At 34.7% G+C, this 24,098-nt stretch overlaps 1 protein-coding gene across 1 annotated transcript; it reads left to right on the top strand.

Annotated features, from left to right (window-relative positions):
* The first annotated feature begins 2,484 nt into the window (after positions 1–2,484).
* LOC141550891 (uncharacterized) lies at positions 2,485–8,925 on the top strand. The gene is made up of 3 exons (XM_074281999.1): positions 2,485–4,002; positions 8,058–8,153; positions 8,725–8,925. The coding sequence occupies exons 1-2, from the start codon at positions 3,121–3,123 to the stop codon at positions 8,079–8,081; spliced, it is 906 nt and encodes a 301-aa protein (XP_074138100.1). The 5' UTR covers positions 2,485–3,120; the 3' UTR covers positions 8,082–8,153; positions 8,725–8,925.
* The last annotated feature ends 15,173 nt before the right edge of the window (positions 8,926–24,098 follow it).

The raw sequence follows: 24,098 nt of genomic DNA, 5'->3' as shown, positions 1-24,098 counted from the left end.
TTGGAAAGCTATGTCTCACTTGGGTTAAAAGGGAGTGCAACCCAACATAGGCTCAGTGATCTAGTAGCAAGTTAATAGACGCTGCACAGATCAGCAAGTGAGGTTCCTTCATTCTGGCTCAATGAATTAATGGCTCAAGAGTTTCAATTATTAGTCCTCCAGCCCAGCACAGAAGCCAAATTGCAAACTCCAGGTGTTGTTATAATATGGTAGTGAAAATGTCTACATAAGACCATAGAAACACTAAGGAACTACCAATTGCATATAGCTCCCCGAAAAAAAAAAATCAAAGGCAGATTGCCTTCTAACCATGCTAGCCAATACTTCTTTATTTCAAGCTGTACAAGAATCTCATTTTAAATATCATCAGGCTGCTTGAGCTTTACAATTGTAATTTGGGATAACAAAAGAGGAAACTAGGAGCATAGTAAAAGCCTGTACAGCTTGCCTTCTTTTCCATGCTCCTACACTCCCTCCAGGGAAGAATCCTCATGCTTTGAGACCCAATTAAATTTGGCAAATGGATTGACCTACTATAAATCTTTTGGTCATCTGTCTTTTAGCAGACACCTTTTCATCTTTTCAGGATTCAGGATTCACATTTGCAATACCAGCAGCAAAAGAATTCCTTATACAAGCATTTGCAATTATGGGTGTGCCACAAGCAATAAAAACAGACAATGGACCTGCATATACTTCTAAACATTTTGCACACTTTTGTGCACAGTATAAGATTTTATACACCATTGGAGTACCTTTTAATCCTCAAGGACAGGTAATAGTAGAGAGGAGAAACAGAAAAATCAAGACACTCCTCTAAAAACAAAAGAAAGGGGGAACCACAGGAACACTAGAGAACTTCTAAATTTAGCTCTTTACACTTTTAATTTCTTGATTTTTAACAAAGATGCATGGCTCTGGCAGACAGGTTTTATAACCCACCAGAAGGGCAGTGTCTAGTACAAGTAGCTCCACTATCTTTAGATAATCGCCAGGTGATGTGGAGAGACCCAGAAAGTGGTGAATGGAAGGGACTAGATAGGTTAACTGCTTGGGGGAGAGAGTTTGCTTGTATTTCTACAGATGGAGAAGGAATCAGATGGGTGCCAATGAGCCATGTTCGCCTTGTCCATTGGAGACAGAAAAAGAGAAGACCCTTGGAACAAAAGAGAAGACCCAAGAAACATCAAGTAGTTCCAATGCTGATTGTGCCCACCACTGAAAGAGCATGGCAGTTATGGCAATTGACTCATGGACATCAAAAATTGTTAATGAGACTGCTGCAGGACTTCAAAACCCTCAGGAATCATTGGAATCCCTGAGACATGAAGAAATGGACAATAGATCGGTTTTGGACTACCTCTTGGCTGCTGAAGGAGGCATATGTGTGATTGTTATTTATATATCCTTCTTCTAGGACTCATGGAAATCTTTTATAATACCATGTTGATTCATATTGTTTGTTACATTATTACTTACTTGTGTAATACCTCCCGTGCTGATGTATTTATGTATACATGTTTCAACTAAAACAAAAGAAAGTGGGAGATGTAGAGGGCCACAGATGTTGGGGGAACTCTAGGTAAGGTATAAGATCCTTCAGCTCAGAGGGAACCTGCTAACAATGTCTGGTTTGGCTCCCCATTTCCCTTTGGTGTATTTACCCTTCCTGAGAAGTCAAGGAGGGTGTGACCACCTGTGTTCTATTTGAAGCAAGGGATACTTACAGTAAAGAGGAATTTACATATCAATAATAGGATGCTTATAGTTAGTACTTACTCAGCATGATGTGATGATATAATGGTCCTCTAACTGGCACATGCTCAGTGTGCTATAATGATTTAATTATACCAAGATGTTTAAGGGGTGAGAGGATTGGAAATAAGGACTCCATCTTTGACCATCCTTATGAGTCTTCTGCTTTCTTCACTCCTCCGCCAAGACCAAGGCTGGTCCTGAGATCCTCCAAGAGAGCTAGTCCAGACAGTATATTTTGGCATTACAATTTGGGGGCTCTAGAAAGCACATGTGGTGCCCAAACAGGGACCTCCAGAAGGACACCACAGCTAGATGAAATTAATATACTAAAAATGGAGAACAAAAAAATCAAGACATATTTTGTAATACGGGAGCCACCTGCTAGTGGCTGCTGAAAGTCTAATTCAGACCTGTAGAATGTATGTCTTCATGTGAGAGGATGATGATGATACAAGGAGACTGAGAGGAAGTTCCTGTTCTCTGACCTGAACTCTCTCCTCTTCCCAAGCCACAAGGAACATCTCCAAAGGCTGCTTTGCAATTCATTTAAGTTTAGGATTCACAGCTATGAAGGCTCTTGGAAAATTGACCTGCCCCTTCACCATTGACCTGCAGGGTCCTTAACAAGGTGTGATTAGGCACAACAGGCTGACTAGTCTGGACCAACTCAGTACAGTAGTGTAAGGGCCCTTTAAAGGGGCGGACACAGTGCATCGGGATTGAGGCCCAGAAGTAATTTCTGTGGATGTTAGGACTGCCCTTGGGCGGGATCCTGGCCATATTGAGATAGTTTTGTAATGGGTGACTCTCTCGCTGATTGGCTGTGTGTGCGACCTCACAGGCCCTATATAAGCCCACTGCAGGCAGCAACCGCCCTCTTTAACCCTGGCTCCTAGCCTGGGTGGCCAAGCCAAGATGGGTAGCCGAAAGAGGTAAGGATTTTGGTAGTGAACACGTGGGTCTTCTGACCAGGTGTTCACTCGGGAACCAACAAGTCAGGGCATCAGCTAGAGCATTATGTGAGTAGGTATAATAAAGGCTTTTAAGATTACACGTGGTTGTTCTTGAGTGCGCTACCGGTTATTAAGCTATAGATTCAAGAGATTGTGGCCAGAGACCTTAGAAGGCCTCAGAGGAGGCGAGCCGGGTAGAGCTCACACTGCAAAGGACAGTGGTCAAAGGTACTCTGGTGGGTCTAGGACAGACTAGTAATTGTAACTGCCAGAAGAGCACGTTACAAATGGCGCCCAACGTGGTGGACACATAAGGAATTATCAGGTTTTGAAAATATTTAATATTCAGAATTAAGATTCTGAAAGATCCGGTAGAAACGCCACTTAAGAGGGAAGACAGAGAAGCAATATGGACCCAGGTAAATCTGGGATCAGGCTCAAGGACACAGCTGAACATAATGCTTATTATATAAAGAGGTTAAAGAGCCAGATGGAAGATCTTTTAACAAAGATCACCACTGAAGAACAGCAGGAAGCTTGTAATCAAGCTCCACAAAGGCTATCCCCACACCCAGTAAATAGAGCTAGGAGAGGGAGCAACCTAGAGCTAATGCGATTGTATGACAGTAGAGAGTATAAAATGCCACAGCAAGAGTTGCTGGAATTGCAGGTTAAACTACAGATGGAGATAGAGAAAGAAGAAAAAGCTAGGTTACTACAGATAGAACAGGAAGAGTTCAAACCAGTGGCTGAAACTAAGGAAGGAAATAAACGAACCACATGGACTTCAGTTGTAGAAATTCTTCTTAGCGTTTTGTTGGTTTACCTTGTGCATTGTTGTTTTAAGGAATTTATTGATTACTCTTTCATTGAGAAGAAGTTTAGTTCTTTTTATGTGCAAAGCTCAGGTTGGATTTTAAATCAGCCTTTGGGGGATTTTCCAATTCTTCTTCCCTCTGCCTCACCTTCTTGGGCCAAGGGAGAAGGGGGAGGAGGAAAAGGAAGGGCGATAATACCATCAGCACTGCCCATTAATCCATTTAAAACTCCTGTGTCTTCATTTCAAAGGACAGGAGTAGGCTTTATGCCCCAAGGCAAAAAGGAATTGTGGGGTATTGAGTATAATCGGAAAAGTTTTAAAAATACAGTTCAGTTAATTTCTAAGAAACCTTACAGGGATAAGGCCTTGCAGTTAGAGAGAGTGGAGTTTTATACTTGTAAAACTGCTAGGATCGTCTTTGGAGAGTTGGAACTCCTCTTTTTTTACCTCGTGGATTTTCCACTTCCACAGGTGAGCTTGATTTCCCAACCCCCTACGGGTACTTATAAAACAGTGTTTATGTTTAGAATGGGTTGGAAAATTGCTATTTTAATCACTAGAATAAATAGACAGTGTGTGATCTTTGACCCAGGAGGAAAATATCAGATTTATTGATTCACACTCCTGAAGTACAATTCGGTATCAGAAACTCAAACTTTGATTTTTAGGCAAAAGAATTCAGGGATATAGCCGAGTGTTCTAGTAAAGTCATTACTGCACAGACTATCCCCAAGATCTTCTCTTCTAAACAAGAGAAGGGAATTTTGGGATATGTGATTGCTTACAATTTTTAAATTTTGATTTTACATTTTTAAACATTTTTGATTTTACATTTTAAAGTTATTTTGGTTTTACATTTTTAATCTATTTCGGTTTTACACTTTTAAATTATTTTGGTTTTACATTTTTAAATTCTTTGCATTTTACCTTAGCAATGCACTTCGGGCATACACAGAAAGTGCAGCTAAGTGACAGACTGACTTTTGTCTGACTTGTTAATCTTTTTGACAACAACTTTGTTTCCACTGTGATGTGGAAAGGCCTGGATGGCATTTGGAAAGGCCCAAGTTGGGCCCTGGGGACATTCCTTCCTAGGTGCAGATCTAGCAGCAGAGTTCATCCCCACCAGAGACATTTGTAACCTGGGGATCCAAGAGAAGGACCAGACAACAGTCCAGAGAGACCAGCCAGATGTCAGCAGCCCTTCAGACGCTGATGGCAGCGATGCCCCTCCTGACCGTGACCAGAGACACCAGACACAGTTCCAGTGTTGCAGCTGAAATGGACTGTTTTGGGTGATACGCAATATAAAGACTGTAAATGGACAATGGGCCTGCTTGCTTCTCCCGTGGCCACTTGCCATATGGTGGCCTGGGAAGAGGCTTTGCCCTATGCTTTCTATTGAAGGACTATGCTTTTAAATTAGTGGGTAAAAAACCAACACACCCACCTGCCATTGTTATTGAGACAATGTTACTGGACATGACTTTGCTTATGTGCACCTGTGAAACTAGAATTGTTCTAGAATTGTGAAAAGTGCAATAGAGAATTGTGATAAGCTAGAATTGCTCTAGAATTGTGAAAAGTGCAATAGAGAATTGTGATAAGCTAGAATTGTTCTAGAATTGTGAAAAGTGCAATAGAGAATTGTGATAAGCTAGAATTGTTCTAGAATTGTGAAAAGTGCAATAGAGAATTGTGATAAACTAGAATTGTTCTAGGATTGTGACAAGTGCAATTGAGAATTGTGATAAGCTAGAATTGTTCTAGGAGTGTGAAAAGTGCAACAGAAAATTGTAAGAAACTAGAATTGGTCTAGAACTGTGATAAATGTAACTAGAATTGTGACAACCTACCTACTGATATTTGTTAACTAGAATTGTGATGTTTTACCTTGTTGACTTCCCACCTCAGTGTTGACATCCTACCTCATTGGCATCCAACCTCTTTGGCTTATTATCTCGAGTATGACTTTGATGAATGGGTTGAACATTTGGGCCACTGTTGAGCCTGGTTCTCATTGTCATACTTCTGTTTACTGATCTGCTGCTTTGGACCTCCTTGGGCATAACATTGTCATCTCATGGATCAAGTGAACTATAGCTGATGCTAAAAGTTTAGCTTGGTGAGATGTGCGGTTCCCGCAAAACAAGAGAAAGGGAATATTGTAAGGGCCCTTTAAAGGGGCGGACACAGTGCATCGGGATTGAGGCCCAGAAGTAATTTCTGTGGATGTTAGGACTGCCCTTGGGCGGGATCCTGGCCATATTGAGATAGTTTTGTAATGGGTGACTCTCTCGCTGATTGGCTGTGTGTGCGACCTCACAGGCCCTATATAAGCCCACTGCAGGCAGCAACCGCCCTCTTTAACCCTGGCTCCTAGCCTGGGTGGCCAAGCCAAGATGGGTAGCCGAAAGAGGTAAGGATTTTGGTAGTGAACACGTGGGTCTTCTGACCAGGTGTTCACTCGGGAACCAACAAGTCAGGGCATCAGCTAGAGCATTATGTGAGTAGGTATAATAAAGGCTTTTAAGATTACACGTGGTTGTTCTTGAGTGCGCTACCGGTTATTAAGCTATAGATTCAAGAGATTGTGGCCAGAGACCTTAGAAGGCCTCAGAGGAGGCGAGCCGGGTAGAGCTCACACTGCAAAGGACAGTGGTCAAAGGTACTCTGGTGGGTCTAGGACAGACTAGTAATTGTAACTGCCAGAAGAGCACGTTACACAGTAGGAAAGCTATTAGCCTATCTGATACCAGCATGGAAAGTCAATGATGAGAGCCCTTTCCTCTAACAAAAGAAGCTTGGGACAGTGTCCCCTTTGGTGTAGGAGGAGAACTCAACTTTTAACAAAATGAACAAAAAAAAACAAAAAGAGCCCTGACTCTATTGAAAAAGCTGAAAGTTACTATGGCAACAGGGAAACTCAGTATACAAATTCAGAAGAGGACAGCGCTGGCAAATTGCCTACATGTGAAGCCTCAAAGGGGAAAATGAATTGGTCACAAGCTCAAAAGGTTTCCTTGAAAGATTTCAAAAAGCATTTTAAAAATCATTTAAGAGATAGAAGAAAAGTTAGGAAAAGAAAGGAGAGTTATGCAAGAAAATTATGAAAAAAGAGACAACAATATGTAAAAAGAATAAAAATTGACCAAAGAAAACAAGTCCTTAAATAATAGAATTGGTTAAGTGGGGAAAAATACACTGAAGAAAACAACTCCTTAAAAAATAGAATTGGCAAAATGTAAAAAATCAATCCATTGAAGAAAACAACTCCTATAAAAATAGAATTAGCCAAATGGAAAAGGAGATAAAAAAGCTAAGTGAAGAAAATAATTCATTAAAATTAGAATTAAACAATGGAAGTTAATGACTCTTTGAGAAATCAATAATTAGTCAAACCAAATTTTTAAAATGAAAAAACAAAAGAAAATCTAAAATGTCTCATAAAAAACCAACCAACCTGGAAATAGATCCAGAAGAAATAATTTGAGAATTATTGAAGTACTGAAAAGGCATGGACAGCATCTTTCAAGAAATCATCAAGGAAAATTGCCTTAATATCCTAGAAGCTGTGGTTAAAATAGTCATTGAAAGAATCCATTTATCATTTCCTGAGAGCCCAAAATGAAAATTCTAAGAAATATATTTCCCTAGTTTTGAAGTTTTTTAAGTCTATTATTTACTTTTCCTTTCATTCTTTCATTTAGTTATTTAATTTTTCCCTTACCACTTCCCTTATTTAGCCTGTTGAGTGAAATCCCTTTTCCCCTCCTCTCCTTTAACTTCTGCTTGTTAGTTTTTTCTTTTGCTTTCCACTCCATTTTCTAAAAAAACTTATTTCTTTCCCTTATCCTTTGCAGTATATTTCCCTTCGGTCTATTCTACATTTTTTCTATGATTCATGGTTCTTATCATTAGTCATTCATTTTTTTTTTATCCTTCTCTGTATTCTTCATGGATTTAAACTTCTTTACAAGGAGAAAAAATAGCCCTGTTTGGGGCAGATTATAATATGGGAAAAAAGAATAAAAGATTCTCCTCCTTAATTACTTTGGCATTAAGGGGATGAAGAAGAAAAGATTAGTCAGTTTTATATAATATTTATAGCTTAGATACCAAACTCTTTAATTTTTTATATCTTTTATTTTTTGCAGTTCTTCCATTTCCCCAAATATTCCTCACCTCCTCTTTAAAAAAAAAAAAGATTCATTCCTTAAAAGAAATAATAAAAAAGAATAAAATAATTCATCAAAAGTAACATCTACCAAACTTTATTTCTTTTTTTCTTTTTTTGGAAGGAGGGAAAGCAAATTAGTTCATTTTAATTTCATAGCATTTATTATACTTTTCATATTGTTCTTTTCATCTATGTCATTGTGGGATACCAACCTCTTAATAGAGGAATTTGATATAAAGATATTTTCCCATTTTATCCCTCCTTCTCTTATCCTAGGTATCTTAATTTTGTCTCTGAAAAAACTTTTTAGTTTCTTGTAATTAAATTTACTTATTTTGTCTTTTAGAATTTCTTCTATAGGGGCAGTTAGAGGGTGCAATGGAGAGAGGAACAGTCCTGAAGTCTGGAGGACCTGAATTCAAATTTGACTTATCATACTTAGGTAAGTTTAATCCCAATTGCCTCAGCAAAAAAAGTAAAATAAATAATTTTTTTAAAAAATTAGAGTTGCTTTTATCTCTTGTTTGATTGAGATTACATCTCTCCTATTCACAGTTGTGATAGGTATGTAAACTGCTTTTCTAATTTTTGTTATGATTTAATCATTAATATTACAATTAAATGTTACTTAGAATCTATTGTAGAATGTGGTGTAAGGTATTAGTCTTAGCCTAATTTCTGCCGGATTGTTTTCTAGTTTTGCAAGTACTTATTATGAAGTGAGGAATTTTTTCCTAACTGATGTTTTCCACTTATCAAACACAGAATAATTGAGTTTCATCATTTCTGATTCCCCCTATTTCTACTGTTCCACTGACCTATCTGTTTGTTTGTTTGTTTGTTTGTTTTCTTCCTGAGGCTGGGTTTAAGGGACTTGCCCAGGGTCACACAGCTAGGAAGTGTTAAGTGTCTGAGACCAGATTTGAACTCCGGTCCTCCTGAATTCAGGGCTGGTGCTCTATCCACTGCGCCACCTAACTGCCCAACCTGTTTTGTTTTGTTTTTTTTTTTAGACAAATACCAGATGAGTTTGATGATTGCTATATGACTTTAAGTCCAAGAAGGCACATATTACAGGAAGTCCTTGGGAAGAATGAAGTCAAAAACAGCAATAGAGACTTACTACTGAAGACTTATTTATCTCATGATCTTCTTATTACACCCAATTATTTTTCTGTTTACCCAAACATAATAAAACTTCATAGATGTACCTTCACAACAAACTTTGGCATTTAATAGACTGTCATTTTAAGGAGAAGAGATAGGATCTTCTCTAAGCTATATATTTGCAAACAACAAAACTAGCAGCCCCAAGACAAACCAACTACTGGAAAATTAATGTCAATAAATTAGAGCCTTCTCCAAGTGGGAACAGCCCATTCCTAATTTGGAGGGAAAGTGGTTGATAATAGTGGAGCAGAAAAGGAGAGGGCAGTTTTCAGAGACTTGGTGTACAGAGCCACACTTATCTGTGCCACAATACTCACAAACATTAAGGTTGGTTGATAAAAATTATGGAAAATTTCAGAAATTGCTAAACAAAATATAAAAAACCCACAGGATTTACCAGAAGGATAGTTCATTCATTTCTAAAAAGGCAGAATTTAACTCCATCAAAAATAAAATTCAAGGAAATCTTGGAGAGATGCAGGATTTTTGGCTCAAGAAGCAGGCAAATGAAGTTCAACTTTACATTGATAGTAATTATCTGAAACACTTTTATGATGTTCTGAAGGCTATTTATTGGCCAAAGAGCTATCTCAACTACTCAGCACTGATGGAGCTACATTGATTAGTAATAAAGACAAGATCCTGGAAAGATGGCTGAATCCTTCCACAGTGTCTCAAGAGACCATCATTAATCAATTCTGAAGCCAATGATCATATACTTCAGGAAAAAGTCAGTCTCTTGACTTGAAAGCTTTTGGATGCCATCAGGTTCCTCTTGTGTTGCAAAGATCACAATACTGGTTCTATTCCAGTTGAGATTTACAAGGGAGTTTGCTATTCCAATGAAAGCTGACTGAATTTTTTAAGGTTAGATCGCAAGAAGAGTTTATCCCCCAGAAGTTCAGGGATACCTCCATTAGCCATCTCTATAAAAGTAAAGGAAACAAATTGTCCTGAGGCAATGACAGGGACATTTCTCTCTTAGTCATTGCTGGCAAGGTTTGTACCAGAGTCCTCCTTAATAGTTGATTCTTCACCTGGAATATGGTCATCTACCTGAAAGCCAGTTTGGTTTCAGAAAGGAGCAAGGAATGGTTGATTTGTTACTTATTGCCCAATAACTCCAGGAGAAATGCCAGGGCTAGAACAGAGTTCTGCAAATCACATTCGCTGATATAACCAAGGCCTTAGATACTGTCAGCCTTAAGGGCTTGTGGAAGATCATGTCAAAATTTGGGTAACAGTGCTTTCCCCATCATCAATGTAATAAAGTAAGGCCGCATATTTTTAGCATGTTGATAGCAGTGCCTTCAATGAGAATAAGAGCAGTATCAAGATCAGTTACCTATACCGATGCTAAATTATTGGATCTAAAAAGGCCAAATGATTTTGTTGTTCACAAATGATTGTGAATTCAATGTAACCTCTGAAGCTGAGAGGCAACAATATATGGATTGATTCTCTGCTGTTTCTGCTAATTTGGACATAATCATTAATACCAAGAAAACAGGTTCTTCACTGGTCAGCACCACATCATCCATACATGGAACCATAAGTTACAGCAAATGGAGAAATATTGAATGCTGTAAATAACTCCATTTACCTTGGCAGTATACTTTTCATGAATGTACACACAGATGATGAAATTTAGTCCTGACTTCCTTGAGCTGTCTCGGGGTTTAGAAGGCTCCACAAGAAAGTGTGGAAAAGAGGCATTATTAGGCCTTTTACCAAACTGAAGGTGTACAGAACCATTATACTGATCTCATTGTTGTATGCTCTGGACAGTATGTTAGTGCCATGCCAGAAAACAGAATCATTTCCATTTGAATTGTCTTTGGAAAATTCTGAAGACACTTAGCAAGATAAAATACCAGACTCTGAAGTTCTTTCTCAAACTAACCTCAAACTTTACTGCAAAGAGTGCAACTCCAAAGAGCTGTCCATGTTGTTTGAGAGACAAATGAATATTTGCTTAAAAGTCTATTTTACAAAGAACTCACACAGGGCAAGCACTCATCTGGAGATTAGAAGAAACAATACAAAGATATTTTTAAAGTCTCTTTGAAGAAGTTTGGAAATGATTGTGTGTCATGGGAGACACTGGCAAAGGGCCATGGAAGGCCTGCATCAAAGAAGGCATTGTATTCCATAAGCAAAGCAAAGCAAAATTGCAATAGCTCAAAATAAATATCAGATGTGCAAATTTAGACATATCCACTCCAAATGTTCATATGGACTATTTATGCCCACCATGTAGTATAGCCTCCTGAGATCATGTTGGTTTCATCAACCACAGTTGGACACACTGTACCATCCAATATAGTGATGTAATTTTGGCTCTCTTTGAGAATGAAAGACAAAACCCAATCAATCCCATTATCCCTAGTTCCTCCTCTTTGGGATTTTGCTTTTAAGCTCCTTTTTCTTTCCTCTTTTTAACCGATTATTTAATTCTTCCATTCTCAATCAAATAGATCTTTCCTTCCCCTCTTACCTTTCATCAATCTTGGTCATTTGTGTTTTAAAATCCATCTTTGTGTCTCTTTCTAAGGAGAATTTGTTTCCCTCTCTTTATTATCTATCTTCTCTTTTTGTATACTCTTAACACTAACTCTCTGGTTTTGATCCCTATAATGATCAAATCTAGTATTACTCAGAGAATCAAAATTTCAGAAATATTCATTCTCAGCTCTTTCATTAAGGCAGTTTCTGCCATTGCCTTTAAAAGCTGTATAACTCTCTAGAAGCCTTCCCAGTAAGATTAAGTGTGAAACAAAAGTGTCTGCTGTCACCAATATTATTCAGTTTTGTATTGGAAATCCTAACAATAAGAGAAGAAAAAGAAATAGAAAGAATCAGAATGGACAATGAGACAATAAAATCTTTTGCATATGATATGATGATACACTTGGAAACCCCTAAAAACTGGACCAAAAAGTTAGTTGAAACAATTAATAAATTTAGCAAAGTAGCAGGATATAAAGGAAACCAACATAAAACATCAGCATTTCTACACATCACCAATAAAACCCTGCAGGAAGAAATAGTAAGAGATATCCCATTTAAAATAAGTCCAGACACTATAAGATACCAGGGAACACATCTGTCAAAAAAATTTCAGGAATTATATGAACAAAATTGTTTTTAAAAACATTTTTATACAAATAAAATCAGATTTAAGTAACTGGAAAAATATTGTTTATGGATAGGCAGGACCAATATAATAAAAAATGACTGTTTAACCTAAATTATTTGATATATTTAATGCCATCCCAATTAAATTATTAAATAATATTTTACTGAGTAGAATAGAATAAATAATAACAAAATTCATGCAATATAAAGGGAATTACTGGAAAAATATAAAAGAAGGAGATTTAGCAACTCTAGACCTTAAATTACATTTCAAAGCAATAATTATCAAAACTATCTGTTACTGGCTAAGAAATAGATAGGTAAACCAATGTAATAGTGTAGTTTATGATTAAACAAGAAATAGAGAAGCAAAACTAATATGAAAGGGAGAATTTTGATTACATTAAACTAAAAAGTTTATACAAATAAAACAAAGGTAAGCCAAGATCAGAAAAAAACAGAAAACTGGGGAAAACATTTTATACACAATTTATCAGATAAAGGTCTCATAACAAAAACATATAAATAACTTTGTCAAATCTACAAAAGTGTGAGCCATTCCTAATTGATAAATTGTCAAAGATATGAAATATGAATAGGGAATTTTCTCATGAAGAAATCAAATCAATTTATAGCTATATAAAATGATCCTCTAAATCATTATTGACTAAAGAAATGCAAATTAAAATAATCTTAAGATATCATTTTATGCCTATCAGACTGGCTAAAATGATTGAAGTAGAAAGTGACAAATGTTAGAGGGAAAAGTAGAAAAATTGGGACACTAGTTCATTGTTGGTAGAATTGTTAACTGATCTAACCATTTTGGAGAACAATTTTGGAGGTCCAAAGAGTTTTTAAACTACCTATACCCTTTGACACAGCAATATTTCTACTTGGTTTATTTCCAAAGATAATTGGGAAAAAGGAAAAGAAACTATATGTTTTAAAATCTTTATACTAGTTCTCTGTGGTGGGAAAGCACTGGAAATTGCAGAAATACCAGTCAATTGGGGATTGGCTGAATAAGTTGTGGATTGTGATGGAATATTTTTGTGCTCTAAGAAATGGTGATATCAATGACTTTAGAAAGAACATAGAAAGATTTGCATAAAATAATAAATAATAAAGAGTGAAATTAGTAGAACTGCACACAGTAACAGCAATATTATTTTAAGAATGGCTTTGAGCAAATAAGTAATTTTTGCAATAGCTTTTATTTTTCAAAATACATGAAAAGATAATTTTCAACATTCACCTTGTAAATCCTCGTTTCTAATTTTTCTACCTCCCTCCTCATCCTCCTCCCCTAGATAGCAAGTTATCCAATATAGATTAAACATACATAATTCTTCTAAACCTAATTCCACCTTTATCATGCTGTGCAAGAAAAATCAAATCAAAAGGGAAAAAAATAGAAAGAAAAAAACAAGCAAACAACAAAAAAGGTGAAAACACTATGATGTGATCCACATTCAGTCCCCACAGTCCTCTTGTAGAGGACTATACAAGTCTATTGGAATTGGCCTGAATCACCACTGAATAAGTTATTTTGACTACTATAAATTCCCAAATTAACTATAAAAGACATATAAGAAAGATACTATCTATATCCAAAGAAAGAACTAGTAAGTAAAAGGATGTGAAGGACAATTTTGTACATATACACAGAAATACTCACATACACACACATAAATCTAACGTCAAAAAGAGGGAAAGGAAATAAAAAGAAATACATATGATAATTTTGTTGTATATTTTTTAAAATAGCAAACTGCACAGTCAATTTGCAGTTTCATGACAATCATCTTTTTTATTGTATTATGTTACAGAAATGCTTATTGTATTCCACAAATTAAAAATAAAATTAATAAATTAACAAAATTAATATAAATTTTTTGGGGGGATCTGCATTTGGTTTTACAAATGGCTAGTATGGAAATGTTTTGCTTAGCTGCACATTCATAATTTACATAGAATTGTTTTCTTTCTCAAAGAAAGGAGAGGTAAGGAAGGGAGGGAAAGAATATGGAACTCAAAATTTTAAGTATATATTATAATTTTTGTTTACATGTTATTGAGAAAGAAAAAGAGAAACAAATTAAAAGAAAGGAAGTGATAAGAAAAAGTGAGAAGGTAAAAATACTGAAATTACCAAAGAGATTAACCACATGGTGGAAAACGGGATGTTACAAAATAAAGAAGAATTTGAAACATTTTTATAAAGAAAACCAGAACTGAAGAGATTATTTGTTATTTGAACACTCCCAACATAAGAAATGCAGGAATACTGAATAAACATAGCACGCAAGGACTGCAACAGCAACACCATGACAAGAGAATGACAGAGGCTTCCTTCTAAATGTACAAAAGGAGAGAGAGAGAGATGAAGCAAGAAACTGGTAGAAGTAACAAGTGAAGAGATAGATAGGGGTCATTATAGAAAGAATGGTGACATCCTCTTTACAAGTGGATCAATCTTATTGTGTGGGACAGTATTTCACGGGAGGGTACATAAAAGGTGATATAATATAATAGATATGAATATGTAATGAATCAGGACCAAATTGAACTCTAGCAATGAGGGGCAAATGATCTCTGGAATCTCAGAAAGAGAATAACTTACAGGTGAGTGAGTAAAGAGTAGAGGGAAATCTTGAAAGGGAGAGAAAGAAGGCTTTACTTTGGAGGTGGAAAGGATTTCACTGATGAATGCTCCTATGCATGAAGAAAGATAGTAAGTAAAGGGAGATGAAGACCTTACAATGGATAAGGTTTGGGGAATTTGATTCTTGAAAGTCTATTTGTCATGCATTGGGAAAGCATGGACATAGAAAATTTTGAAACAAATGTAAGAGGCAAAAAATCCACAAGAGAATGTACAGATCCATGGTGGGCTACATAATTAAAGATTTGCAAGGGAAGCCTATTATGGCACACCTGCAATAATTAACATTATCCTGGAAGTGAGGCTCAATGAAAAAAGGAAATTCATTGCACAATTCCTTTAAGGCAGGGGCAAAAAAACATTTTTAAAATACACATTTCTTTATGAGTCATGTTGGGAAAGAAAAAAATCAGAACAAAGGGGAAAAAGCACATGGAGAAAAAGAAAAAAGTGAATATATTTGAATAGTATATGTTGATTTACATTTAGTTTCCATAGTTGTCTCTCTGGATGCAGATAATATTTTTATACAAAGTTTATTGGAATTGTCTGGGACTATTGAGCCACTGAGAAGAACCAAGTCTTTCCTAGCTGATCATCACACATCTTGCTGTTTCTGTGTACAATGAATTCCTCATTCTACTTGTTTCACTAAGCATAAGTTCGCTTGAATCTTTCCAAGTTTTTCTAAAATCAGTTTCTTCATAATTTTTATAGAACAATAATATTCCATTACTTTCATATACCATAACTTATTCAACTATTCCCCAATTGATGGGCATCTACTCATTTTCCAACTCTTTACCATCATAAAAAGAGCCCAGTAGTGGCCCTGCTGGATCAAAGGATATGAACAATTTTATAGCCTTTTGTGCATAGTTCTGAATTGCTCTCCAGAATGGTTGAGTCATTTCATTGTCAAGCTTTTAAAGAACAGTTAGTACTTATAGAACTATAGTTCAAAAATCATCTTCAAAAATTGAAAATAATCCCCACCAAAATTCTTTTATAAAATAAATGTAGCTTTAATATTTAAAGAAAAAGAAAACATAGAAAGAAAACTATTTGCCAATATCATTTATGAACACTGACTCATTTTAAAATTTTAAACAAAATCCTGCCAAATAGATTACAGATAATTATCCGGGAGATCATTCATTATGACTGTGTAAGATTTATTCTAGAAATGTAAGGATGGCTCAACATTCAGGAAATAATGAACATAATCGTATTGAAACCAAAACATCCCACATTATCATCTGAATAGATGCATTAAAATCCTTTCATAAAGTTCTTAAGTTTTATGGTATTGCCTTTAATATTCAAGCAATGTATTTTATTTTGAATACATTGAAAAATGTGGTATATGATATTGGTCCAAATCTGTTTTCTGACAGCGTATTTTGTCTATTAACAATGTTTCCCCTCCCCCAAATAATATATATTTGAGGGCTATTGGATATCATTATTTTCTATTATTCTTTGTTTAGGCTTTTTCATTGATCTGCTTTTCTACTTTCTCTTTCTATTATAGTAGCAAATAGTTTTGAAAATTGCTCCTTTATATTCGTTTGATTTTTCTAAGTTCTAGTTCCCTTTTATTTCTTCATTAATCTTGTAAATCTTTTGTTGCATTAAATATCTTTTTCCTATTCTGATTATTGGTAGGATTATTAACACCATTTTAGAGGCAAGGAAGCTGAGGGAGATAGAGGTTAAGTGATTTGCCCAGTATCACATAGTTCATAAGTACTTGAGGCACTTGAACTCAGGTTTTCCTGACTCCAGATCCAGGGCTCTAGCCATAGTACCATATAGATGCTAATATGTTTGTATAATGTAAGTTTATTTGTTAACTTGTAACTTTGCTGAAGTGATTATCACAGTTTCTTAGCTTTTTTTTTCTCTAGAATTTTCTAACTACCAAGTTATCAGCAAATGGGGATTGTTTTATTTCCTTTGCCTATCTTTACACCTTGGTTTCCCTGACTTGTATTATTGCTGTTGCTAACATTTCTAGAATTTTATCAAATAATAATGGAGAGAATTGGAAAATGCTTTGCTCATTTTTTGTTTTATTTCTAATAGATATCCACTGCTTGCTTACTTCTTGATTTATATGGATACTTTTATAGTTATTTTTAATTTATTTGTTGACTTTCTAATTTTTAAAAATGCATATTCAGTTCTTAGTACTTTTTCCTATTTTCTTAACATATAAGTTTAGGCCTATACAATTTTTTTCTCATTCAAAATGGTTTAATTTTATTCCTACTTTACATATCAATGTAACAAAACTGTTGATTTGAAGAGGGTGCTTCAGTAACTAAAGTTTCTCTAAAGCTTCCTGCTTCTCTAAAACTGAATACCATTCCTTCATATTGAAGTACATATTGCTTGAGAACAATACAAAACCAAAAGAAATAAAATCATTGTGTTCCACATAGTTACTTAACTTCAGTGGAACTTGATATACAGATCAATAATTTGTTCCTTAGAGAAATTACTGAGCTTGTTTTCAAGTGAACAATAAGCACTGCAAAGACTGGATTTCCTAATGTTCTATACAAAGACAACAATTGTTTCAAAAGAATGAAATCACAGTGAAATTGTGATTCCTAAACCATGAGGAATAAAGCAAAAATCTCTTTGTCAAGATATATACAAGTTATTGACCAGACTCTTTGCTTCCCAAAGACTAGACAGACACCTTCCTAAAGGAAGAAAATAGATGTAGCGATTTATGGCTCCTGCTAAAGGCAGAAATATTACATGAAGAGAATGTCTGGACAGATAATTTGATGAAGGTCCTTAAGAAAATGAATGGAAGTTAAGTATATTGCTCTTCTCTAGAAGTATATATTTGCTTTACACAGACATAGCAATTGAAAACCATCTTGACACAAAGGGAGTAAATCTGGTGTATTCCAGGCCACCTATATGACTTCATGTAACTATCATATTTCTGCCATTATATTAAGGTCATCTGAGTTACTTCTGCATTTTATGTTGTAAAAGAAGTTATCTTGCAGGCAATCTACTCAACAAAAATAAAAATTTCACTGGGTACAGATTGAAAAATAAGGATGGCTCCACTTGACTGCAAAAATCACTTCACTGAAAAACTTGATTTGAGGTTTTACCACATATTTAATTCAAATAATGAAAGAGATTCCTGGTTAGTCACAATCATTGCTATATATTATTTTTCTCATTCTAAATAATTTCATTTTATCACCTCTATAGATATCAATGTGACAAAGCTGGTAATTTGAAAAAGGTGCTCCTAAAGCCAAATGTTATATATCTTTCTTCTTTAGAGCACTATACTATTCCTTTGTATTGAAGCAACTTGTTCCATTGATTGAGAGCTATACAAACCCAAAAGAAATAAAACTTCTGTGTTCCAGGACAGTTATTTAATTTCATCATGGAACTGGATGTCTAGGTCAATAATATATTCTTTGGATAAATCACTGAATCTGTTTTTCTAAGGTTCTGAGAATTCTCATATAAGCAACAGTCATACTGAAGATAAGATTTACTAGTATTTAATGGAAAGACTGTAATCATTCCAAAAGGACAAAATCACAACGAAATTGCTCTAAACCATGAGGAATATAACCAGAATCTTTGTGATAGAATACTCCAAAATAATAATCACATTCTTTGATTTCCATAGACTACATAGAGATTCTAAAGGTTTTTCGCATTTCCTTCTAAAGCAAAGATGTTTAAACAGGCTGATGGATGAAAATCTTAAAGAAAATGAGTGAGATTTAAGTATCTTGCTTCCCTATAGGAATATATTTTTCCTTACATGAACATAATGTTTTTGAACAATTAAAAATCATTCCAACAGGTAGGGAGTGAATTTGGTATATTGCAAACCATTTATTTGATTTCAGGTTATTTCCTATATTCCAACATTTGAATTGCCTTTGTGTTTATATGCTGAAAAAAGTTAATCTTATACAGGCAATTTCCTGCAATATCATTTCCTCCTTATGTCAAACTAAGTTCTTTTTAAAAAAAATTTATTATTTTTTATTCCTTAAAATTTATTTTATTTGAAAAAATAGAGTTAAAAAAAAAAGAAAAACAGAAAAGGAATATAAAACAAAATAAAGCAAAACAAAAGAGAGCACTGTCATGTGCCCAGCAGAATATCAGGGAGGATTAAAAATATATAACAACAAATTACTGATCAAGAAAGTATATATATTAGTAAAAGAAATTATATTCATGAATTTCCATTTTTTCTTTACTTCCTTAAAAATTGTTCTTTACTTCTCTGATTTGGACCTTAGTTACTTTATCCTTTGTTCTTCTTTTCAACTCCGCACATCCCCAACAAGTTACAGTTAAGAAAAGATATAGTTATGTATTCATATGTAGATATACAAATATATACATATAAACATACACACACATGTCTTTCCTATCCCTGCTGACTAATTAAATTCTGCTCCATAACTTGCCTTGCTATTGCTTAACTTCCCTCCATCCTAGGATCCCTTCCTTGAATTCCTCCCTCACCCTTGGTTTCACCATCTGCCCATCTCTCCTCCCCATATTTCTTTATAGCTTTTGGAGGCTACTTTACCCTTCATAGTGTGTGTGTGTGTGTGTGTGTGTGTGTGTGTGTGTGTGTGTGTGTGCATATGTGTGTGTGTATGTGTGTGTGTGTAAAAAGAGCATGTGTGTGTTGCCTTGAAGCTATTCCCAATGTAAGTTTTCAAAATTAATGAGCTCTCCCAACCCATGCCTCTGTGTTATTTTTCCTTCACACTTCATTTGCATATATTACTAATTTTACCTTAATTGCCAATCTTTCTTTTGAGCTACCCTATTGTTGATGTGTAACATATAGTGTACATTTCTCATGTAAAAAAATAAACAATTTGTCCATATTTAAACAGTTTGTCTATGTTGAGTTGTTTAAAATTGAACTTTGATATTGGCTTTTCTATGTTAAGTTTGGGTTTGATTGATAGGAAGTCCTGAAAATCTGCAAGTTTCTTGAAGGTTCATTTTTTTCTTATTCAAAATTATAGATAATTTTGCTGGATATGATAGTTTTGGCCACTGGCCTAGTTCTTTGATTGTTGGTAGATATGATTCTAGGACCTATGGTCTTTTATTGTAACTGTTGATAAGTCTTGTATAATTCTAATTGTAGTTCCAGCAAATTTGAATTGCTTTTTCTTGTTTTTTGCAAAATTTCTCTTACCTGGAGGTTTCAAAGTTTGGCAATTATATTCTTGTGTTTTTCATAAAGGATCTCTTTGATTGGTGGATTTTTTTCAATTTCAACTTTTCTCTCATTTTCTATTACTCCAGGATAATTTTCTTATATTATTTCCTGCATTGTTATATCAACAGTCTTTTTCTTTTCATCACAGTTTCAGGTAATCCAATTATTCTCATATTTTTCTTTCTTTATCTGTTCTCCAGAGCTGTCATTTTTCTTATAAGATGTTTCACATTTGGTTCTATTTTCTCATCCTTTATAATCTGTTTTGTTATTTCTCTATCTCTCATAACTTCACTGGCTTTCCCTTGCCCAATTATAATTTTTGAAGAATTATTTTTATTTTTGAGACTTTGTACTTCCTTTTTTAGTTGATTAATGAACTAAATTCTTAGTGGGAAAATCAATAAAGTTACAGTGAGTCATTTTTTCAGTCTAGGGCAGCTTAGCTATAAAGAAGGATCCTTTGACTCTAGAGTGGTAGCTATGTAGAAGCATATTATAAGCAGTGCAACTATAACAAGAATAGGCTAAATAACTAGTTAGAAAGAGATCCCAGAGTATTTCTGCTTTAGCCCTGGAAGCAGAACCAGATGTCATTTGACAACTGTCACCAATGAGTGACCCAGTTCTAGGTCATAGTTCCATAGTGGAGAGGAGTAGTCATGATCACAAAGGAGAAGAAGCCCTAAGTAAGGAATAGAGTGATCCAGGGTCATACCATTTTGGATAAACTGAAAACTTACAGGATCTCATTAATTGAACTATATAAATTATAAAATGGCACTATAAAAACAGCAGAAGGACATAAAAGACAGATGCTCAGAATAGATCACTGCTAGAGGTTATCAGAACCCAATTCTAACTTAAAGCCCAAAGTCAAGAAATGGTTTGGTAAAATGGGAAAATAACCACAAAAAGGGAGCTAATCAAAAAAGCTACTTTGGGGACAGAAAGCTCAAGATATCAGTTCAAAATGATTTAAAACAATTATTTAAAAACATCTACAAGCCAAGCTTTAATGCAAATGAGACAAAAGTGCAACAAGAAGAGTTTTTTTTTTAAATAATAATAGCTTTTTATTTTTTTAATACATGAAAAGATAGTTTTCAATATTTACTCTTACAAAACTTGTGTTCCAAATTTTTATCCCTTCCTCTCCCCATCCCCTAGACAGCAAGTAATTCAATATAGATTAAACACATGCAATTCTTCTAAGCATATTTTCGCCTTTATCATGCTGTACAAGAAAAATCAGATCAAGAGTGAAAAAAGGAGAAAGAAAAAACAAGCAAACAACAACAAGCAGAGATAGCTCTCTCCATCATAAGTCTATTGGAATTGCCCTGATTCACTTCATTGTTGAAAAGATCAAAATCCATCACTTCCTTTCTAATATTAGCTATATTGGTTTTGTTTGTACAAAACATTTTTAATTTAATACAATAAAAATTATTTATTTTGCATTTAATAATGTTGCCTAGTTCTTCTTTGGTCATAAATTCCTTCATCCTAGAAGAGCTTGTTTTTAAAAAATAGAAAAATATTTTTTAAAATTTAATAAGGGCAAGAGAAGAAATAGTTTGAAAAGAAATGAAAGCTATGCAAAACAATTATGAAAAGAGAATTAACAGCTTTGTTTTTAAAAAAATTAATGATATTGGAGCTAGCTGGAAGCCATCCAAAAATGAAGAAAATAGCTCCCTATAATGTAAAACTAAATAGAGGTTTAGGGGGTGAGAGTGTCGCATATTTTTCTGAATCTCTTCTCTGCCAAGTAATTTAATAATTTTTTTCCTAAAAATGCTCTGAGGCTTAGGGCTTATTTATAACTAACTACTTATTTTTAGAAATAGGATCTCTGATAATTGCCCCACAATATTTGAAGTTTCTCTAAAATCACAGAAGTTGAGTAAGTGTCTGTGATCTCTGGATGGAGCATAAGCAGAACCAACCAACAGAATCAAATTGCCATGGTGATTATTTGGTGAATCCCATGAAGTTCATGTTAAACACATTCAAGGATGCAAATTAGAACTGATGATTCTGGGTAACCAGAAAATTAAAGGTGATACATAAAATTGTTTTAATAGAAAGTAATTTCACTGACTAGAGAATAAACAGAACTGAAACTAGTTTGAAAGCTTTTGCTACTGATGTTCAAAAGCAGAAAAAATGGAAAACACAAATCTTTTTGGCAGCTTTAAGGTAATCTTAAACAATCAGAAAAAGAATTTTAACTTAAGAATCAAAAAAAAAAAAGATTATATGAATGAAGAATAAATGAAATATTGGATTAGAATATAATAGGGAAATAAAGACGAGATGGATTAAGAACAGTAGCAAAGGTGATTGAACTGTTAAATTAAAGTATTAAAAATGTAGTTTTGAAGTTTCAAAATATACCTCTTGATTTTAGTAAATCAACCACTTCCAGCACTATATTAAAGACCTTGGGAAACCCCTTGATTTTAAGTACTAAAATAATTTTTATTCTCTTTCTGGAAAATTCTCTGAAAAAAAAGACAAAATTTCATTTTTATGGATTGAAAGAGAAAGCTGACTTCAAGGGGCAGAGCTAAAATGACACATTAAAGGTAGCAATCTGGCTGAACTCTCAATATTCCCTTCCAAACAACTTTCAAATAATGCCTCAAATAAAATTTTGGAGGGCAAGAACCACAAAAGATTAGGGTGAGACATTTTTCCAGTGTAAAAAACTTAGGTATTTGGGAGGAGAAGTCTGGGACCCCAGAAGGTGTGGGGGAGGTTTGTCTAAGTACACACATGCAGCAGCAATAGAGGTAGCAGCTTTGAGAGCTCCCAGTCCAGAGATATTAAGGGGTTCTTACAACTAGTTAGAAAGAGATACAGGGACTCTTTGCTGGCACTGGATACAACTAGCTCTGACTAGCAACTTTTCTCCTCATAGGTAATTCTGGGTCACAATTTTGGGGCAGAAAGGAGCACTAGTTAATGCAGCTACAGGAAAGCAAAGAATCTGATATCATTTCTAGAGTTAAGAAGAGTGCTAGTATTTGTAGCAGCAGGACAGCAGGGATCCTTACTGGGTAAATGCCAAAGGGTAAACCAGCAAAACAATGACCACATCTCTTCCTGGATTATAACACCTTGCAAGCATTGAAAATTTGTAGCCCTCCAAAAATTAGCCCTGAAAATAGTAGCACAAAAAAGCTTCAAGCTTGGGACTGTACCTCTTCACCCCAAGGTGAGCAGAGCTCAATCTTAACATAAAATTCAAAGTCAAGAAACAGGCTAGAAAATGAGTAAACATAAAAAAAAACTTGACCATAAAAAATTTATTCTAATGGGAGGTATCCAACATATAAACTTAGAAGACATCTACATGAAAACAGATACAAACAAAACCTTCAGAAAAACAAAATTCTATTTTGTAATTGATTCTATTCTATATCACTGCCAATATTTTGTAAAGCTGCCTAAGTTCAAATTTTCTTTGTCTCTGAATAAATCCATCAGTACATTGTTTTCCTCATTAAATTAAGTTTAACAGTTTCCCTATAATCCCTTTAATTAAAAATAAAAGAAAACCCATTCTCTATATACTAACTGTTATTGTATGATTAGAAGAAAGTTATCATTAATTATTTCTACACTTGGATCAAATCAATGGGAACTTTCTAGAATGAAGGAGAGTTTGGAGCTAGCCTGCATTCCCAATTTCCAGCCAATCATGTAGTCTGTCACACCTAAGTTGCTTCATAAACCCTTTGGGGGTATTTCTTTACAGGGATACTAGAGTGATTTTGTTATTTCCTTCTCCAGATCATTTTACAGAAATCGAGGCAAACAGATTAAAATGATTTGCCCAGATCTTATTGACTTCAAGTCTGGCATTCTATTCACTGTATCAACTAGCAGCCCTTAGACTACCTGAAAGCTATGATTAAAAAAAAAAAAAAAAAGCCTAGATGTATCTCAAGATGTTATTAAGGAGATTTGCCCTGATATCTTACAACCAGAAAACAAAATAGAAATTGAAAAAAATACACTGATAATCTCCTGCAAAAGATCCTAAACTGAAAACTCCTAGGAATATTACAGTCAAATTCCAGAGCTCCCAGGCCAAGGAGAGGGCAAAGGAGTAAAGATTATCACCAAGAATAATCTACTCA

Source organism: Sminthopsis crassicaudata, chromosome 1, assembly GCF_048593235.1.
Source record: "Sminthopsis crassicaudata isolate SCR6 chromosome 1, ASM4859323v1, whole genome shotgun sequence".
Classification (NCBI taxonomy): Eukaryota; Metazoa; Chordata; class Mammalia; order Dasyuromorphia; family Dasyuridae; genus Sminthopsis; species Sminthopsis crassicaudata.
The sequence above is the reverse complement of the archived record's forward strand: the minus strand, read 5'-3'. Positions and strand labels throughout refer to the sequence as shown.